Below are 21,945 nucleotides of genomic sequence, written 5' to 3' on the forward strand. Positions count from 1 at the left end.
CAAATGGAGGTAATACTGAAAAATATATTTGCTTTAAAAAAAAATACAGACCTTATCTAGAGAAGAATAAAAAGGGTGTTAACTAACAGTCTAATGCCTTTGAAAAGTCTAGTATAGACTTTACGTTTAAAACATGCTAAACCGGTCACCTATGTAGGAACTTAAGCTTTAACCCAATCACTTAGCCTGTGTTAAAATATACAGCGCTTTCTCTACACTGAACTTTTCAAAAATGTTCTATAAAAGCAGCAAAGAGTCTAGTGGCACCCACAAGACTCTTTGCTGCTTTTACAGATCCAGACTAACACGGCTACCCCTCTGATACTTGAAAAACGTTCAATACCTGGTTTAAAAAGTCATGTAGATAAGGCCAGTGCCTCCTTTTTTTAATTCTACCTAGCTAACAATTTAAAAACACCCTTAACACCTAGTTTAACAATTACTATCACATTGAGGGGGATTAAACACCTAGGTTATGTAACCAGCTAACTCCACTGTAGAGATAGTAAAACTGTCTACCCTATTATTAAGGGGTATATCAAAATCATGTTAGGTAATTGTTTTAAAAATAACACATTCCCTAGTTCAGACCCACAAACTTGGGTCAGAAGCTCTCCAGCCTGTTACCTTTGCCAGTCATGCTCTCAATCATTTTAAAGATATGTTCTTCCCCAGGTGAGTATAATTCTACCTTAGCCAACTAGTGTTCAAACAGGGTCTGGCTCAACACAGCACCTTCTACAGATCAGTCAGGAAAGTTGAAGCAGAATGAAGCCTGATTTAAATCCTTGTACCCACCCACCCCATCCCTCCCCTTCTCCTCAAACACAGCAGATGAGGGAAGATAGTTCTATCATTCTGCCAATGAACATATCAGTGTTCCTTTTTTTTTTTTTTTATTAAGATCATGCTATTGGAGGTTAGGTTAGAAATTACACATTGGAGTCTCTCCAACCTAGGAAGAGTTCCATGGAATGCTCAAGCCTCAAGTGAGGATGGGCACTCAAAAGAATCAGGAGTTGTGACTTAGGGGAGTACTCTTCAACAAGCACACCTTTTCCTCAATAGTGCTCCAGAATTCAATGCCATGGAATTGTTGTAAATTAGCACACTGCAGTAATCTATAGCCGGTTTGAGCAGCTCAGACCACAGATGTTTTGTTTTAAGGTAACAGAAGCCACAAAGAAAGGTAATGGGGAGGGTGTGGAGGAGAGAAGCAAGCAAATATGCAAAAAAAAAATGTCAACACAGTTTGTGATATTAAATCTTTGTTTAAAAAAATGCATAGGTTTCAAGCATTTGGTAAGATTACACACATTCATTAAAGATCTCAGGTTAATACAATGGAGCAATTACTGCACACAGAGTTTGTGGTCCACATTCAGACATTTGGTAGTTATCTAGCAAATCTCTAACATTCACATTATGAACCCATGTACATTGCATATTTTTGGTTTGCACAGGATCAACCCCTCCTCCCGCATTCACCCAATTTTTGGGGATCTCCTGTAACCACAGAACTCTATCCCATGAGAGATTAAGTACATCATATAAATTGCTGAACCATTCACTTCTCAATGGGCCTGCTCTTGCTCCCAAAGAAGTTTTAACATTAGTTTGAGTGGAAGGCAAATTCTCAGGCTCAGATTCAGACAGAGTAAATTAGCCTAATTTCTATAATCACTTCCAACAGGATAGCAAAATAAGTTACAATAGATAATACCTGCAGAGTTCATAAAAAATGGTTAGGAATGTTCAAAATGTAGGGGTGTTAAGACACTTAGCTTGATTTTTAAGAGTGCTGAGACCCACAACTCCAATAGAATTTGTGGGTAATCTGCTTTTTTGAAAATCAGGCTCAGTGTGCTTTAGATGGATAGATACCTGAAAACATAGTGATTGGTGTATCATATATTAATAAAAGCAGCCCATATTTGTGTCATATGTAAGCTACCTCATTCTTATACTAAAGTTGTTTCTACATGATATTCTAATTAAACTTGACAGTTTATTTGAACTGAGTTAACATCCATGGACTAGTCAGACATGAACAACAAATAGTTATAGGATACTTTTGTTGATTACTTTTCTCAGTCCCCAAATGGGACCAGCCTCCTTTTGGCTGTCATCACCCATGAACAACGTACGGCAGCTCTCCTCTGAAGTCCAGAGGCTGAGCATATAGCCTCTGCAGGAGAATTAGCATTAGAAATGGAATCTGGGTGTGACAGACTAGAATACTTATCTGACTTGAGCAGTCAGTGTCAGAATTATACATTTTAAATAAAATCCAGTCTACCTTTTGATAAACAGAAAATGTAACTTTAGAAAAATATTCTGTGTAAAGACATCTACATAATCCTGAGTAATACGGTTTTTAAATTTGTCATTTTGCACTTCTACACTTAATCTTCTAAAATTCAATCTTACAAAGTGAGGATTAGAATGAGAAGGAAAGTATGAAAGGATTAAACATATTGTACTATGTCAGAAGATGAGAACTTTTCCCATGTTAAAATAGTTAAAACTTGGTTTAGATTTTAAATCACTTGCAATGTAAACGTGTTACTATAGGGTGTAAAAATTAAGTATCTGAGTGCAATATTTCCTTGAGTACTTCAGTTAAAGACATCCTCCTGCTAGGTCCACCCATTAAATACTGCACCTTTCGCTCCTTACAGAAGCATGCCCTTACTTAAATAAAGGCATTTTATAAATAAGCTACTGAGCAACTCCCTTACTGGGATCTGAACAGCTGACATTCCTTTCCATTATTAATATAAATTTAAATTAAAACAAATGCATCTCAAACCAATGATTTCTATATTATATTTAAAAACAATAAGTGAAAATGCATTTATCATATATGAACTCGAATCAGTGTAGTATGTGTCTTTCATGTTTGGATGAAAATATAGCATAAGGTTCAGAAAATTAGCATATTGAGAATTATTTGACAATAAGCATTTAAAAAAAATGCATGGGTACAAAGAGCCAAGTTCTGTCCTCCCAATGGGAGTGGTGTGTGCATAAATTTGAGGGAAGAATTTACCCAATGCCACGTAAAAGATTAGTTTGGCAAACTTTTAGAAGTAGTACAAATATATAAGTTCTGAGAAAGTCCTTTTAAAGTGTTCTCTTTTGTAATAGCCATTTCCCCTCTACTTGCTAAAAATATCAAAATCTGCTAATGTTGGAGGATAAACATTTGTTCCACTGCCTGGAAAAATTTAAGTAATGACAACATTAGCATGAAATCCTTAAAAAAAAAAAAAAAAAAAAAGGGGTACAGCACTAGTGGCATCAAAGACTTCCAGAAACTGTCAGATACAGAATCAATTGATTACCACTTTAAACTTTTCTTTTTTTTTTTTGGGCAACTCATATAGGCTATTTCCCCCTATTTGTGATTTTACAGTTTGGAAACATTCTAATATGCTGCCTGCAAAGATATGTAAAAGTCTCACAACACCCCGTCCTTTAAGTAAAGAGACAGGAAAAAGAGTCATTGTGGTAGAAGAGAACGAGATCTTAAAGGCAGAAAACGATTGTCACTTGAACTGGCACTGGCTTCCTGTTGTTCAGACTGCAGTTCTGGTGGAAGAGGGGGTGCTCCAGGATCCCCAGGTCCCGGAAGCGTGGTTGAGAAGACTGCGTTTTCTGTGCTTCCCATCTCCACAATTGGTAAATTCATTGAACGAAGAGATGAAGCAGACACAAAAGCAGCTGTACTAAACTGTTCTTCTGGTTGATTATGGGTAGATCCTTTTACTTTTTCATAGTAATTGGATTCATCAGAATATGACCTAGAAAGATTATTTGTTCCTCCATACACTGAAGTCATACAGCTGCTGCAGCTCAGACCTAAAGAAAACCAGATTGGATGTTATTACAATTTGCTATGTATCTAGGTAGCTTCTCCCTCAAATTACTTCAATGACATTTATTAAAATGTTCTAAAAGCCATCGAATTAGAGCACAGGTACTTAAATTTTATCAAAGTGAACCACTTGTCTTGTAGACCACCTCTCCTGTCAATTTCAGTCTCACCTGACATCACATCATTCCAGTGTGAATTAAAGTCAAATTAGTTAATCTTTCACAAAAACTAATTGTCCTTTTCGTCTTCCCATTCTGTTCCCATCTATCTTCTCCAATATCCCTATCCCCACCCTCTTTCCTCTCAGGAATCCTGTCCCCCATCTCATGTCCTGATATTTATGAAAATGGCAAGTATGAGATTTTTTTTACAGCACAAAAACTGCAGAAACAGAACCCCTTCTACGTTCTCTTTCCTTTTATTACTACTTTAACCAAAGGAAGTAATTGAGACTTTTATAATTCATTAAGGCATTTCAAAATTGAGGGCTAACATTAGGCTCTTAAATCCATATTTAACTTCTTACATTAAAGTGGCTAGATTTTCACAAATGCCGAGAATCACAAGTTCCAGTGCAGTCAGCAGGAGCTGCAGGTGCCAAGGCCTTGTGAGAACTAAGCTGCTTATATTTAGGTGCCTAAATATGGATTTAGAAGCCTTAGTCTAGGCATTCCAGTTTGAAAATTTTGGCCTATATGATTTACACAGAGCTCCTTGCAGGAGACCAATGAGTATTTGTCACAATCAACTTGAATGTGTTTTTCTGGATCAGTAAAGACAGAGTACCTCTTGAAAAGGATACGCTGTCTTTGAGATAAGTAAGGCTTCAGTTTCAAGTTAGTCTGGCAGGAGATCACAGGCCAAACATTCTCTTTACCCCGCACTCAAAAACAAAGGACATTTTTTAGGTGAAGAGAAGTATTTCAACTTTTTCTTCAGCTAGCAGTTCTATGGATCTAATTCACTGGGAACAGGGCCTTATTTTTGTAAGCAAGGTCAGGCAAAACAGGGAAGATGTAAACCTTGGAGAGAAGAATCTGTTAAGATTTACTTTCTTCTAGGTTTCATCTTCTCTTCAACTTATATTTCTTAGAACCAATTGCTGGGTATTTTTAGAGCTATTAATTACAATATAATTTCAACTTTGAATACACTCTGTGACATCAAGTTATGATTCAATTTTCTGTGTGTCAACATAAAAATCCTTGTCCATGCATGCTAGGCTGAGGCAGCAGCACATATGTGCATATATACACAAGGTTTTGGGGTTTATAGCTTTGTTTAATGTTGACACACAAAGTGATGGTTTAGTTTTCTAATACAGGCTCATTTTATGTTAAGGCGCATAGCAAGTTTTAAAAAAAAAAAAGGGTTACAAGAGAAAACCTATCAGGAAAGCTGATCACCAAGCTCAAATTCTGCAATATAATCTCATGAAAAGCAAAGTTTGACAGATTTAGATCAAGATGCAAAAATACTTTGTGTACATCATAAATCATGATCATTATTTTTTGTGATTGATTAAGCATCACTGTGCTTAACATGGCAAAAAGACATAGGAAGACATGGTACTTGTCCCTAGGGGCTTAAATCCAAGTCTAATGTCCTTTGTTTGTCCTGCAAGAGACTTCTTCAAAGGTGGTATCCCTATTACCAAAGGAATTCTGAAGCTAAGACAGACATGTTTTTTGGTTTACATACTTTTACAGAGTCCTTGAGATAAACATCTACTTTGCCATTTAACAATTTAAACATCTCACCTTTGAGAGCTTCAAGTTTTTCATTTTTGACTTTCAACACCACATCAGTTATCCTTTCTAACAGGAAGTTCTGTGTTCTTTCTCGTCTAATAGATTCAATCAAAGTATCTAGTCCCTTTGGATTTTCTGCTAAGTAGTCCAATAACTTCCCAGTTTTCTTCCTACTTGAGGGTCGACAAGATATTTCTTCAGCATCCTCTCTAGTGAGTATTTTCTTTGAACGCAGGTAATCAAAGTGTCTCTCCGCTATAATTTTGTCACACAAATAGGGACGCATCCTTTCTAAAGCCTAAAAAAAGAAAACATTACTGTCATTAGCTGATTTTCAATGTGGCTAGAAGGATATATTGGAAAACATTAACATTCAGATGATATCAGTACTGGATTATAAACCTACATTTCGGAACTAGAAACCCCACAGCCATGTTACCCAGCAGCCAGAGATCCATTCTCCGTGTATCTGTATAATGTATTTATAACTTTTTTTTTAAAAAGTAACACCCAGTGAAATCTCCCTCTCAGGTAAACAGTCTTCCATTAAATAAGGCCCAGAGGAAATTAAATATAAATATATTTTAAATATTAAAGTAGTAATGTGTTCATATAGTTGTGGTTTAACTGTGCACTATAGCCAAAATGAAGGATCGTTGGCCTTTGGATTAATTTATGCCTGATTAAGACAGATACTAGAGTGTTTAAACACTACATACTAAATATTAGTCCATGAACTGCTGGAAAAATTGCTAAATATTGTTAACTTCTAGCAACACCATTATAACGTCAGTGATTCATCATTTCAACAGGAAATGGCTGCTTCTGATGAAGTGATGCATATTGCTAGAGGGAGAATTGCTATTAAGAGATTCGGTTCAACATCCTGTTTTAGTCAAAGAAAAAACTGAAGGGAAGGAAAGGGAGAATACAGAATCTCAATTTTACACACACACACACACACACACACACACACACACACAGGGCCGCCCAGAGGGGGGGGCAAAGGGGGCAATTTGCCCCGGGCCCCGCAGGGGCCCCCAAGAGAACAGCGGAGGCTCCCGCCTCCGCCCCTCTCCTGGAGCCTCAGCGCTTGATGTCTCCGGCGGAGCCCCTGAGCCCCGCCCTGCTCAGAGCCGCGTGGTGAGGGGGCGGGGCTGGGAGCTCCGCTCCCTCCGATCAGCGTGGAGCTCCCAGCCCCGCCCCCTCACCACTCAGCTCTGAGCGGGGCGGGGCTCAGGCCCCGCCGGCCGCACGCTGCCGCTGTTCCGGCAAGGCGCTGAGACTCCGGGCGAGGAGGGAGCCGGGGGTAAGAGGCTGGGGCCGGGGGGAAGCGGGACCCGCCGCCGAAGCGCAGCCCGGTCTTTGGCGGCGGGGGGCCCTTCCGTTCCGGGACCCGCTGCCGAAGTGCCCCGAAGACCCGCGGCGGGGACCCCCCGCCGCCGCACTTCGCCGCCGGGTCCCGCTTCGGCGGTAATTCGGCGGCGGGGGGCTCCCGCCGCGGGTCTTCAGGGCACTTCGGCGGCGGGTCCCGGAACGGAAGGGCCCCCAGCCGCCGAAGACCCCGGGCCCCCGGAATCCTCTGGGAGGCCCTGCACACAGAGAGAGAGAGAGAGAGAGAGAGAGAGAGAGAGAGAGAGAGAGAGAGAGGAACAAGTGGTGCATTTTAAAAGAAATCAAGAAATGCCAATGTTAAGGTTCAGAGGGGTAGCCGTGTTAGTCTGGATCTGTAAAAACAGCCAAGAGTCTGTGGCACCTTATAGACTAACAGACGTATTGGAGCATGAGTTTTCGTGGGTGAATGCCCACTTCGTCGAATAACATGCATCCAATGAAGTGGGTATTCACCCATGAAAGCTCATGCTCCAATACGTCTGTTAGTCTATAAGGTGCCACAGGACTCTTTAAAGTTAAGGTTGTATGCCATCTTAACTCTGCTCTCATGCACATTCCTTATGCTATTTTCACATAACTTGTGCCTCATTTAGTGTGCAGGTTGGACAGCTCTCCATGTATGACAAAGATTTGCAACATCACTACATCATCCATCCTGTGCACAGAGGACTCAGTTCTACTCAGTTATACTGGTGAAAATCCAGGGTAATTTCACTATTGTAATAATTTACTCCAGATTTACCCTGTTACAGTTGCAGACTGATGCATGACCCCTGCATAAGACAATTATTTCTCACTCTGTTTCCTGTATGCTATCTAACCTGTGTACTGAATGAAGCAGGGTTCCTACAGAAACAGTGGGTATGTACTGAGCATTTAAACATCTGCCCAATGCCTTAATCTGAGTGGCTGAGCAACTATCTGATTTGCTTAAAATTTAAAGAGAAAAAGCAACACAGGGTGATTTATCAATTTGAGTAAACTTAGTGCTCACATGTTTAGTAGCCAGCTATTGTTGCTTAAGGCATTAGCATGTTGATGCACTCACCAAAAATTATTTTTCCATCTTTCCTTGTGTTAATTTTTACTAGACTAATTTATTTGGGGCAGGGATCTTGTATTTCATATCCATAAAGTGGCATGCACAGCTATGACACTACAGAGACAGTTCCAAGATCTACTGTATCTCTGGCAAGTAGACTAAAGGTGACAAACTAGAGAGTATGTTATTTTACTAATTGAAGCACTTTTCAAAAAGGAAAAATTAATGATATACAAGTCTAATAAAATCTTATTTATATATTCTTTACCCTAAACATTAAACTGACACATAAGGAACACTTCAGACAGTAATGAAATATAGCCCCATCTGGTATGAAAAACAAAGTGGGTCCAGGTCTTCTATACAAAAGATACTATAAAATAATTATTGTATTTAATGTATGTATATATAAACATACCACTGTCCTCTACTGCAGGGGTCCCCAACCTTTTTAGGTCCAGGGACCGGTTTCGTTTGCCGGACCCTCCGCAGGCGTGCCTGCGGGAGGTCCAGCTGAGCCGCGGGACGAGCGCTCCCTCCGCAGTCGTGCCTGCGGAAGCTCCAGCTGAGCCCCGGGAGCAGCGGACCTCCCGCAGGCACGACTGCGGAGGGAGCGCTCGTCCCGCGGCTCAGCTGGACCTCCCGCAGGCATGCCTGCGGAAGCTCCACTGGGTCGGTTCGCGGCCCGGTTTCTAAGAGGCCGCGGACCGGGGGTTGGGGACCCCTGCTCTACTGGATTGCGTATGTATCAGACCTAGTCAAGTAGGTACTAGCTCCCTCTAAGGGAGAGGCAGAAAGCTGCTCTTTTAGGGTATATCTAGACTAGAATAAAAAGGATTTTAAAAAACACCTTACCTAACACATTTTAAAACCCCCAAATAAAACTTCCCTTATGTACACCGGTTCACTGATCAAATTGAACCCTAGACTTTCACTTGACTAGCTAACTCTTTCTAAAAACTCACCTTTTATCCTAGTTTAGATACACCCTTGGTTCATCAGGTGGATGAATGCATTGGAGCCAAATCGGGAGTACAGTTCCTAACGTGACATAACTGGCTAATGACCAGAACTGATGACTAGATAACCTTTTTTTAATTTCACATCATCGCATGACCATTAGTGGGAGATCTAGTACAGTGGTTCTCAACCATGGATACATGTATCTCTGGGGGTACACAGAGGCCTTCCAGGGGGGTACATGAACTCATCTAAATATTTGCTTAGTTTTACAACAGGCTACATATAAAGCACTAGCGAAATCAGTACAAACTAAAATTTCATGCAGACAATGACTTGTTTATATAGCTCTGTAAACTACATACTGAAATATAAGTACAATATTTATATTCCAAATGATTTATGTTATAATTATACAGTAAAAATGAGAAAGTAAGCACTGTTTTAGTAATAGTGTGCTGTGACACTTTTGTATTTTTATGTCAGATTTTGTAAGCAAGTAGTTTAAGTTAGATGTAACTTGGAGGTACGCGAGACAAATCAGACTCCTGAAAAGCATACAGTAGTCTGGAAATGTTGAGACACACTGATCTAGTACAGGCCAGCTACTATTGGTCTCAGTTTGCTCAGATATGGCAGTATTAAAAGCTGGTAGCCACCCGTGCTTTGTCTACTCTAGATCGCCTATTGTTGCTACCACTTGCAAAGCTTCAAAGAAATACGTAAGAAAAAGCAGGGTGTATAAAAATCAATGATTTAAAAAAAAAAGTCAATTTTTTATTTAAATTGGATTTTTGAGGAAAATGCTTTTTGAGGAAAAACCCTATCTAAAGATAGTTTTAATTAAGATACATTATAGCTCAAAGATATCTCATTATGGAATAGGGATTATAAATTCTAATTCTATAGTATGAGAAAATATATTCATGTAATGCAGGAGTGGGCAAACTTTTTGGCCTGGGGGACACATCTAGGTATGGAAATTGTATAGCGTGCCATGAATGCTCACAAAATTGGGGGTTGGGTTGTGGGAGGGGGTGAAGGCTTCGACTGGGGGTGCAGCTGGGGATGAGGGGTTGGGGGTGCTGGAGGGTGCTCCAGGTGGGGACTGAGGGGTTCGAAGGGCAGGAGAGGGATCAGGGTTGGGGCAGGGGATTGGGGTGCAGGACGGGGTTGGAGTGTAGGTTCCGGGTGGTGCTTACCTCAAGCAGCTCCCGGAAGCAGCGGCATGTCCTCCCCCTGACTCCTATGCGGCGGCACGGCCAGGCGACTCTGCGCTGCCCCTGCGGCTCCTATTGGCTGTGGTTGCTGGCCAATGGGAGATGCAGGGCAGTGTATGGAGCCCCCTGGCTGCCCCTATGCATAGGAAGCAGAGGGGGGACGCGCTGCTGCTTCCAGGAGCTGCGAGGAGCCCCAGCATGCCCAGAGCGGGGACAAGCCCTGGACCCTGCTTCCTGGCTGGAGCTCAAGGGCCAGATGCGGCCCCCGGGCCATAGTTTACCCACCTCTGATGTAATGTTTAAGAAAAGTTTTGTTAATGAGTTCCAATAGTTCATGGATCAGGGACCCAATTTTATCAGGTTCCAGGGGCTTCTGTATAGATTATTTAGGTTAATCTTTCTATCTACCCAATGAGACTCAGCTCACAGTCTAGAAGATACCATCAGAGATGCTTAGTTTTGCAGTTCTCAAACTGGATTTGTGTCTCCAGAGAGAACATGCTTATTAACAGCAAAAATGTTTTAAAATAAATAAATATATAGAGGTGAGAAATAACAGAGCTCAACCCTATTGTCCCTCTGCAAATTTGTGTACACAGAGTCAATCCATTACCTCTCTCTAAAAGTGCAAAGTTTCAAAAAGTTCAATGAACAGAAGATTGTTGGGGGCGGAATAGATCTGGACAAAGAGACAAAGTCTGGAGATAAATGTGAGAAGGGAGGGACAGGCAGTAGAAACGAAAGTGAAACTGTTTGAGCAGCATATTCCACAAGTCTTGAGGTCTGAGTGTAGCCTTCATTGATTTGAGATCTACCATACCATTCTCTCACTAGAAGGGAAAACCTGTAATGGCAGCAGGCCATAAAAGAGACCCAGTTTGGGAATATTTTAATGAAGTTCCTCTACCTGTGGGTAAGAGGCATGTGTGCAAAATGCAAACAGTGCAACAAAGAAATGCAAGGCCTGGTTGCCCGAATGAAACATCATGTGAGGTATTCCTTTCATCATCTTCAACACAGCTTCCTCCTGAGAAGGAACGTCTGAACATGCAGGATCTTCAGGTTGGTAAACTTCTTTATTTCATACTTCTTTCTTAAGGACTGCCTGTCTTCCTTCTGGACTATTCTTGAATTTTCATGTTTGAGCAAAAAATATAGTTATTCTATGGTACTATCATTTTAGATGCAGTTGTGATAAAAAATAAATAGCTGAAATAGGCAGCTCTTTTTACAATTTCACCTTTAAAGTAGTACTGTCATTGAATGCAATGAGTAATACTAAATGAACAGTACGGTGGTAATAATTAAATAACTGCAATATTTTGTTTAGGAGAATCCATCCTCAACATACAGGATTCTGAAGACTATCCACCTTCAAGATTGCCATCATTTTCTATAGTTTCAGAGTTATCTGCCAATGAGAGTGTTTCAGTCACATCATGTATGGAGCAAAAAGGAAAAAAAAAATCTTCATCATCTAGAAACAACCAGAGATAAGTGTGTGATAAGAACCAGCAGATTACAAAAAGAGGTAATAGATGAAAAAATTGCCCGGTTTGTTTATGCAACAAACTGTCCTTTCTGTATGATTGAGAACCCACAACTCATTAACATGGTTCAGTCATTAAGACCAGGATAGACCACCCAATAGAGCAGATATCCCAGGCAAATTGCTGGATAAAATGTATGAAAGAGAAATTGAGCAGTGTGCAAAAGGTCTAGAAGGTAAAATTGTTAACCTAATTCTTGATGGGTGGAGCAATGTCTACAATGATCCTGTTGTATGTGCTTATGTGACAACAGAAGAAGGCAATGTCTTCCTTACAGAAACAACTGATACATCAAGAAATGCACACACAGGAGAATACTTACAAGAAGTAGCTGTAAAAGCTATAACAAACTGTGAAAAAAATTCAAATGTCTAGTATGCAGTTTGGTCACAGACAATGCTGCAAACGTATTTAAGATTAGAAGACATTATTAGTCCCAAGCTAATAACATACAGTTACAGTGCTCATTTGATGCACCTCCAAGCCAAAGACTTCAGTGTTCCAGAAATAAAGGCTAATGTTGAAATCGCAAATACTTCCGTAACAACCACTTTGCAGTAGCTGCTCTGAAAAAAGTGGGAGAAACGAAGCTAACTTTCTCACAAGACATGCGATGGAACTTAGTAGTGGACTGTTTTAAGCCCTGGATCAAGAACTGGCCTAATTTGATGACAGTTTGTGAAGAAAATCATGAAAAAATAGATGGCACTGTCACAGCCAAAGTTCTCAACATTGGGCTTAAGATAAATGTTGAACACATGCTAAGTACCCTGAAGCCTATTTCTATAGCCCTGAACAAAATGCAGGGAAATAGCTGTTTTATTGCTGATGCTGTTGAAATTTGGAAGGAACAGAGTGAGATTTTAAAAAGAGGAATTTGCAATGACAGAGTTAAATTACAAGCATTAAAAAAACGAATGGGACAAGCACTATCTCCAGGTCATTTTCTTGCAAATAGTCTCAATACTCGGAACCAAGGTCAAACCTTAACTGCTGAAGAAGAGCTGGCTATGACACGGACATCCAGCAATCATCCCTCCATAATGCCAACTATAATAAAACTTTAGAGCTCAGGGTGAACCATTCAAGAAATATGTGTTTGCTGCTGATGTTTTAAAGAAAGTCACACCAGTGAACTGGTAGAAGTCACTTAAGCACTTGGATTCAGAGACTGTTGACGTGATAATCTCACTTTTAACAGCAGTAGCGTCTTCTGCTGGTGTAGAAAGAATATTTTCTTCCTTTGGACTAATTCATTCCAAACTGAGAAATCGTTGTGCTGGTTGTGGGGTATGGTGATTAACCCTCTCTTCAACCCTCGTGTACAGTCTACTCCAGGGATCGGCAACCTTTGGCATGCGACCCATCAGTGAAATCCACTGGCAGGCCGGGACGGTTTGTTTACCTGCATCATCTGCAGGTTGGACCGATCGCAGCTCCAACTGGCTGGGCTTTGCTGTTCCAGGCCAATAGGGGCCGCGGGAAGCAGCATGGGCCGAGAGATGTGCTGTCCGCCGCTTCCCACAGCCCCCATTGGCCTGGAATGGCAGACCGCGGCCAGTGGGAGCTGCGATCGACTGAACCTGCAGACGCTGCAGGTAAACAAACTATCCTGGCCCACCAGCAGATTTCCCTGTCTGTCTGGTGATAATCTCCTCCTAATACAGCATGGCAAGAAAATCCCCCAAATATTAATGATTAAGCTGTTGAATTGGAGATAATAAATATTCACTATTGGGAAGTGAACTAAGGATGCTTATTTCTCTATAGGTGTAAAATGATGCCTGATATATAATGTGCTTTTAAAAAAATGAATCTGTTCTGAACCAAAAGAACCCACATTTCATATGTATAATTATACCACACACACAATGGATATATACAAATAAGCCCTCTTTCATGGAAAATTCATGGATGTATTTAAAAATATATTGTTTGGGGAAACTAAAAATGAAAACATTCTAATTTGGAGAGTTTTCCAATCCTCCATTCCCTCAACTACCAGTCCCATTTCTCACAGGTGTCTCAGTTTCTTATTTCAGCATTGTTTTTCACACCAACCACCATTCATCCTTCAAAAGCAAGGACAAATTCACTAAGCAGTACTGTGCTTTTACTCTTCCACTGAGCACCTTCTCAGCTGTGCTTGCAGGAGTAGAGTGAAAATGCCCTGGAAAAGAGCTGGGAGAAACTAAGGTACACTAGACCAAAGGTTCTCACACTGTGGTCCACAAGCTCCATTCAGGTGGTCCGTGAATATTTTCTTCTAACGTGCAAGCCTGGGCGGCCGCACACAAGAGGATGAAGGGCCCCCCACCTAATTAGTGGAGTCGCGCAGGCATGGCTCACCTAATTAGGTCCCTGGACCCTGGAGAAGATGAACATGTAAGGTGAGGTGGTGGCCGGGAGAGGGAAGAGATGGGGGGGGCAGTTGAGTAAGAAGAGGGAGTGAGGGGAATTTGGGATGCGCAGGGCTGAGGGGGGCAGAGAAAGAGGCGACTTTCCCCAGCTCCAAGGTTGCAGCTGCCGGGGAGAGACCCCCACTCCTTCCCAGCCACAGCTCGGGGGCTGCCGCAGCAGGGGAGAGAGGGCACATCCATTGCATTAGAAAGGTAAAACTACGGATATTAAAATATGAGTTGTGTGCCTTTATTTGTAGAACAAAAAATGTTAATAATTAAGTTTTTTTTATATAGCGCTTTTATCCAAAGTGCTTTACAATAGTTAGCTAACGGTACAAACAATATTTGGAAAGATCATTAAGTGGTCCACTGAGACCCTTGGCAGTTTTCAAGTGGTCCGTGGAAAAAAAAAGTTTGAGAACCACTGCACTAGACCATGAGTGAAATTTGGAGTAGGAGAGAGATTTGAAGAGACAGAAGGGAACAAAAGATAGTTGCTAAAAGTTAGAGACTTTATTCCAAAAGGAAATCAGTTTCCATGGATAGTGGTGCTGGCAGCAATGTTCTGGTTAACAGCACACGAACTGGGTCCTGTTTGAGAGACTTTTAAAAAAAATTGAGCCTCAGGTTCTCTCAGTGGCTAGACAAGTGAATGGCCTAGTTTAGGACAGCCTGCTGAAAACAAGGCAGCCAACATTTTATTATGATGCTAAAAACACTATGAGAACTCTTAATTAACAGGCATGGGGGGAGGACCTTCTAAAAAACTTCTACCCTTGCTGTCAGCAAAGTATTAGCCCTTCTCATCAGCTTCCCTGGGGTGTAATAAAAGAATCTGGTAGAATCACGTGTTACGAAGTTGTTCTCATGTTAACTAGGTAAGAAAAGGAACCATGCAGCTGAAAGAATTAATTGAAAGGTACATAATAATTCAGTACAAGATCAGAAGGAAGGACCATGATTAATTAAAATAAGTGTACAATTACTCCAAGATATTATCTACCTTCATCTAGATGCTTATATGGCCCCCATCAGTGTAGTATCTGAAAGGGAAGAAAGTACAGGAAATAGAGCAACTAAGAATAGCACTGCACAAGAAACCACAGGAAAATCATATTTTTTAATAAATATTCAGAAAAGTATCTTATTTCATTTGCTTTCAGCTTATTGGCAGATGCCAGCAGCTAGGGACAACACAAGAACAACATAAGGAACACCAATACTACTAAAAAAATTGTATTCTGGCAACATATAGCCAATGAGATTTGTATACAATGGCATGTAAACCTTTGTAGTAATGTTGAATGTATATGCTGGAAAATTTACTCATAATTGTTCTAGATAATTCTAAGGTTTGGGGGTGAAAGGGAAATGCTAGGTGTCACAGTTTCAGGGCAACCTCATCTATATTCCCCCTCCACAGTCCACCAAGGGCACCCACTTTAGACATTTCCCAGAGGTCACTTCTCTTGGGTGGAAATCTGTGTCACTCTTTCCTGGCAGAGGATCTTAAGGCTGCACAACTCCTTGCTTTACACTGTGATATTCCCGCAAGCCAGACCGCCTAAAAAGATCATTGCCAGCACTGTGCATTCTTTCTGAGGGCTATGTCCAGTGTATTGCCCATGGTTATAAATTACGACACAGTCCTTCCAAGCAAGCATATTTATTTTTAAGGTAAAAGCATGATAGAGAAAACATACTAAAACAATAAAATAACCTACACCCATGCTAAAAAGCTTACCATCAGTCACCCTGTTTCCCACCCCACCACCCCAACTGCAATGTAGGGCTCCGGTAGGTTTTAGTCTTTTCAAAACCCACAATTGGGTTTTCCCTGTGGTTAGACCCAGAACCTGAACCCAAACTGGGCAGGTCAGCTGTCGCTTTATATAGGTCAGGCCTTTGATCTTGGCCTTCTGTAACAGGTAAGCAGCAGACAACAATTCTCTGGGCATACCATAACCAGAGTTGGGTAATTTGCATTAGCCTCTCCCTAGAGATTCTCCAGGAAATCCACTTAACACTTATTGATCCAAAAGTCCAAAGTGTCTGGCACATTTTCAATATAGTCTTTTGAACTCCCAAGTCTCACATCTGTCATATCTCCCTTAATACAATAAAGTCATCCAAGGATACTGCAGGAAATAGATATATCTGTCACACACAAATTTCTCTTTTGAGGTAAAATTAATTGTGCCTTATGAGGTATGCTAGCTGTGCTGAGAGTTTAGAATAAGAGGAAACTTTGGGACTGAGAAAAATGTCTTGCCTGGAGTGATTCATTGCTGTTCTTTTTCAGTCTTGAAAAGTTCCTGGTCTCCATGACTTCCTGTGGCAACAAGTTCCACAGCTTAATCACACATTTTTTTATGCTATTTCCTCTTATTGATTTTGAATTACTCAGCTTTTATTTAAATCAAATGTTTCCTTGTTCTTATGTTTTGAGACAAGAAGAACGGAAGCTCCCAATTTACCATAAATTATATGTACTTTTATCATGTCCCCTCTTATTCATCTCCCTTCTAAAATAAACTATTCCAATCTTTTCAATTTCTCTTCAAATAAGTTTTTCCAGGCCTTTGATCAGTCTCAATGTTCTTCTCTAAACCCCATCCTGTTTTGTAATAACCTTTTTGATATGGAGTAACCAGGACTGCTGCACACACTATTCCAGGTGAGGCTGCATCACTGATTTATATAAAGGCATTATGTTTTCAGTATTATTGTCCATCCCTTTCCTTATGTATCCTAACATCTTGTTTGCTCTTGTAGCTGCAGTAAAAAGAGTGACATTTTTAATGCAGCTATCTAAAGGACAGTGAGAGGCAATGGCCATTTTGAATGAGAGGGAAAGAAAATCTAGTGAGTCTTTCAAAAAAATCAGTGTAATTTGAGATATCAAACTAAGACCATAAACGTGTTTTTTGGATGGTTTCTCTACAGGACAGAGTTAAAATTGTTTGGGTGCCCTAACTATACATTTTCATACCTTAACATTTAGATTTCTTTTCAGTTTAATTTTAACTCTGAATTTCCTGGTTTAACATGCTTTTAGGATAATTTCAATATCCCTGTGATGTATTTTACCCTAAATTATTAAGTAATCTCAACCGTAACTTCATTTTAACAGTTTGTGTTTGGGAAGAAGTTAATATTTGAGACAGTCTGTTTTCTCTAGTATTAAAAAATGCATGAGAGAATATCAATAATGATCCTATATTATGAACATAACATAGGAATGGCCATACTGACTAAGACCAGTGGTCCAGCTAGCCCAGTACGCTGTCTTCTAACAGTGGCCAGTGCCAGATGCTTCTTATTTGTTAAACAGATTTGTTATACTGATTCATCCAGATGGATTTTAAAAACAAAAAATTTAATAACTAATTATACTAATTCAATTTTCACATTCCAATGCAGCTATCACCAGTGTGACATACAGCAAATGTTTAACAGTTAAGAACATAAGAAAAACGTAACAAAAACTACAGGGGAAAATGTAGGTAAACTGGCATTTGGCCAAGGGACCAAAATTAACATTCTTACTTCTAGGCAATTCTAGTGATCACAAGCAGTATACACCTCCATTTTACAACTCATCTAAAAGAGCACCTCCCCAGCCCCATCTTCAAACTGGGACACTGGTTCACTACCGACTCAGAGAATGATGTATTTTACTGACTCACATTACTCCCTGCAGCCCCTATGTTTCTCTACAGGTCTCTGATCCAAGCACTGACTTGGTCCAACTCCGCTTAGTTTCTGAAGCCTGACAAGACTGAAGTGGCATAGGTGCAGTTTTCCTTTTTGCAAAAACAAAGTTGTTAAATAAGCATAGTTGTCACAATAACGAATAAATTTGAAAGACTAGGTATTACATTCAAATCAGAATGTATTTATTGAAGATGAAGGGGTTTTAGAATTTTAGATGTTAACTATCACAGTATTATTCCCTCTTGTGGTTCTTTAACAGCAAGCAAGAACATGAAAAACCCTGTGCCACAAATTCTGACGAAGCACTTCAGGTAAATTACATAAGCAATGAAAACAACTATTAAGAAACCAAAACCAAAATCAAACAGACATGCTTCACTGAAATGAACAAAAAGCATCTAATGATGGAAGTGGGATAACAAACAACTACTGAAGAAAATCAATCCAGTAACTCTCAGAGATTCAGTAAAACAAATTTCAACAAGGAGCAGTAACACCAACATGCAAAACAGATGTGTATGAAAACAGAAATAAATTAATGGGCAAGACCTCAATCACAAGTTCCATCAGGTTTTGCCAAAAATCATTAATGAGCCAATAACTTCAGTACTTCAGGAAGCAACTCAGTCCAGTGGCTGTTTTTGCAGTCTAGCCTAGAATTAGATTACATAGTACAGACGTGTATTTTTTCATCCTGGAAAACTATCAGATCTTATCTTTGCTTAGACCTCATCCTAAACAATTTTCTGAGTCTCACACAAAATTTCTCCTCTTGCTTTTAAAGTTCATGGCCAAATTATCTTAATCTTGATAGGCTGGATATCTCCATTCCACTTTTCTCAACATCTCTGTACCCTGTAACATTGATTCAAATATTCACAACAAAATAAATGGTCTGGATCCTCTCATCTATTATACACTAGCATATCTTCAACCATTTAGGGCTCTGATGCTGCAGACACTCACATGCTTAACTTTATGCATGTGCCTATGTGTTTGCAGGACTGGCGCACAAATTATTTTCTCCCCCCCACACTAATGTAACCGAGCTCTTAACTGTGACTCCTGTAACATTTATTTCTCATTTATTTTTGAGCTTGCTTCTTTCTTCCTGTTTTAGAGATGGCAGCTGTGAAGTGACTGGAACCCTGAAAGAGATTAAGCAGTAGTTTCCCCCATGCCCTTGGACCTTCCCTGTGCTGCTGGAATGGAGACACCAACCATCTATAATAAGGGTTCTCAAACTTCTGTGCTGGTGACCCCTTTCACATAGCAAGCCTCTGAGTGCGACCCCCCCATTAAAAACACATTTAATACTATTATAAATGCTGGAGGCCAAGAAGGGTTTGGGGTGGAGGCTGACAGCTTGCAACCCTGCATGTAATAGCCTTGCAACCCCGAGGGTTCCCAACCCCCAGTTTGAGAACCCCTGATTCTATATGGATATTAATGAAACATCCACAGTGCTGGAGAATAAGCAGTAAATAAATAATATTGCCTGCTAGAAGCTGATAGTTTTTGTTCAACCAATGTAGTTAGGCACCAGAGGAACCAAAAATAAAGCTTAGAATAAATATTTTGGTAATCCCTTGTGTGTATTTTCCACTAACTTTTTTATGCCTTAGAGTCACTTATGGCTCAGCTTTGACCTCATAACTAGGCATTTTAGCACCCAGGACAAGCAAGCGTATTTGCACCCCTTACCATTCCCCCCCCCCATCATTTTCTCACCCCATTCAGAGGTAGCACTTACATGTTTGTTGATAGTGTGTGGGGGACACAATTTAAAGGTTTGGGGAGGGGGCATGTGACCACCTCACAAAGGTTTTCAAACTGTGGAATGTGCCCCACACCCCCCTAGGGCAGAACAATGGGGGGGGGATTAATGGTGACACCAGGTGGCTTGGGCCAGCCCTGCATGGTGGGGCTCAGGGAGGGTGCACCACTTCCAACCCCTGACTCACCTCAGTGGGCCACCCAGCCTGTCAGAGGTTTGGGGGGCACACAACAAAAAAAAATCAGGGGAGCAGGAACATGATCCTGTGTACCCCCGCCCCATGCGCCACTTCTGGCCTCATTTTTCCACCCCTTCAGCTTTGCGCCCCAGAGGACTGCCCCACTCACACTAGTTACAGCCCTGGGTCAAAATAATGTAAGATCTGGGTTTCTGAAGTCAATTCTACTTTTCAGGTATTGGATGATCAGGAGAACAGTTAACAAAACACAAATAGACACGCATTGGGCTCCGAACTATACAACTGAAAAATAATTTCAGCCTCACTGTTCAAAGCCAGGCAGTTGTGTTATTTTTTCCATCACAAACAGCCCCAACCTGGTTGGCGCCTCATCCTTTCTACAGTGTCAATGTTACACGCGGACATCCTGCCTGAAGGAACAACGCTATTTGTTCCAGGGCCCCTGCGCGTGTCCTGTGACCAGGCAAAGGGGGGGGGGGAGGGGACACCTCAGCTCGCGGTCAGCGGCGCCCCCCCCCCCCACCCCGGAACACAGGGGATCTGTCATTTACCGGGATGCTCAGTGGGCCCCGCGGGCCGGGGGCGGCACTTCCTGGGGTCTCCGCCGACACCTGCAGAGACAACGGCCCCGGGGCCGCCCCCAGGGGCTGCGGGGGGGATTTCCCGGCCCCCCAGCGGTACGGGAAGGACGGCAGCACGGGCTGCGCGTGAGACTCCGGCCGGCCGGCAGGAGGCGAGGACCGTCCCAGCCCCCCGGTCTACCAGTATCCCCCGGCTCGGCCTCACTCACTTCCTTCTTCACCTCCGCCATTTCATCCTCGGTGAGCGGCCGCGCGGCGAGCCCAGGCCCCGGGCCCTCCATGGCGGAAGCTCCGCTCCGCGCCGCGGCTCCCAGCGCAAGAGTAACGACAGCGCTTCCGGCTCCGCACGCTCCGCCACAGCGCGCGCGCGCGCACGCCATGGGAAGCCACGCCCACTCCGCGGAACCGCCCCGCCCCCCGGAGGCGCGCGCGGCCTGCGATCAAACGTACGTCTCAATGCGCCCGCCGACGCAGGAGCGCGTGTTTGCCGCCTTTCGCCCCTCCCCCTACCTCCTCTGCGCGCGACTGCCCCTCAGACAGCCCTGCGTGCCCGGGCTCTAGAACCCCCCCTCCCCCGCTGCTGCCTTCGCCTCGGCCTTTGTCACGTGCCACAGCCCCCCCCCCCGCCTTTGCCGCGCTGCTTCACCCCCTCCCCCGCCGTGTCCCTGCCGCGGGGCCCGTGCGGGCTGGGGGAGAATTTCCTTTCGCGGGCTCCATTTCCCCTTCTCGCCCGCGGTGACGGGGCGGCGCCCGGCCTCGGGAGAGGGGAAGTACCGCCGCGAGGGGAGCGCTGCTCGTCTCCTTCCATTGCGGGCGAGGCCCCTTCCCCTGGCAAATCGAGCGGCTTCATTCGCCTTCCCCGCCAGGTCCCGCTGCGATGCCGCAGCGAGCGGGGGAGCCGAGCGCGAGCCGCTGGCTTCGCCTTATCCCGTCTCTGGCGATGTAGGATTTCCTCGTGTGCAAAGGGGCAGGGGTGTCATTTGCCTGCAGCCCCGAATCGCTTTGAGAACTAGCTCCCTGCCTTGTGCGATGAGAACGGTTCGAGCTTGATTCATATTCCAGAGCCAGAGAAACATGCGAGGCTACATTCTCACGCCACGGAGAAAGAGGAACCGAGCGAGATCGCTTGTGCACTGAGGCAGAAATTCGGAGGCAGCAGCGGTCTTCATTTGTTCTGGACTCTGGCGGAGTTTTCCACATTCTTCTGCCATTCCAGCATATTGCCTCTTTAAAGCAGGATTATAAGCACTTTGAGGCCAGGTTTAAAAAAAAATAAATCGCCCCCTCCCCACCACCAAATGAATGAATGACCTACATCGTTGACCACAAATATCCCTTCAAGGAGCTACATTCTTTGTTTTATTTTTAACTAAAGAAAGACAAAATAATCCTGAAAACCTAAAACCCAATTGAAGCAGAGAGAAAAAATTAAGAAAAAAAAGAGGTGAGTTTGTTCTGTTAGCAATTCCAA

The 21,945-nt window shown here is 42.4% G+C and overlaps 1 protein-coding gene across 1 annotated transcript; it reads right to left on the reverse strand.

Annotated features, from left to right (window-relative positions):
• Nucleotides 1-1,255: 1,255 nt before the first annotated feature.
• On the reverse strand, nucleotides 1,256-20,855 carry BCL10 (BCL10 immune signaling adaptor). The gene is made up of 3 exons (XM_045028796.1): nucleotides 20,684-20,855; nucleotides 5,641-5,929; nucleotides 1,256-3,864 (listed from the first exon to the last, which is right to left on the reverse strand). The coding sequence occupies exons 1-3, from the start codon at nucleotides 20,852-20,854 to the stop codon at nucleotides 3,506-3,508; spliced, it is 819 nt and encodes a 272-aa protein (XP_044884731.1). The 5' UTR covers nucleotide 20,855; the 3' UTR covers nucleotides 1,256-3,505.
• Between the last annotated feature and the right edge of the window lie 1,090 nt (nucleotides 20,856-21,945).

This window comes from Mauremys mutica, chromosome 8 (genome assembly GCF_020497125.1).
Source record: "Mauremys mutica isolate MM-2020 ecotype Southern chromosome 8, ASM2049712v1, whole genome shotgun sequence".
Lineage (NCBI taxonomy): Eukaryota > Metazoa > Chordata > Testudines > Geoemydidae > Mauremys > Mauremys mutica.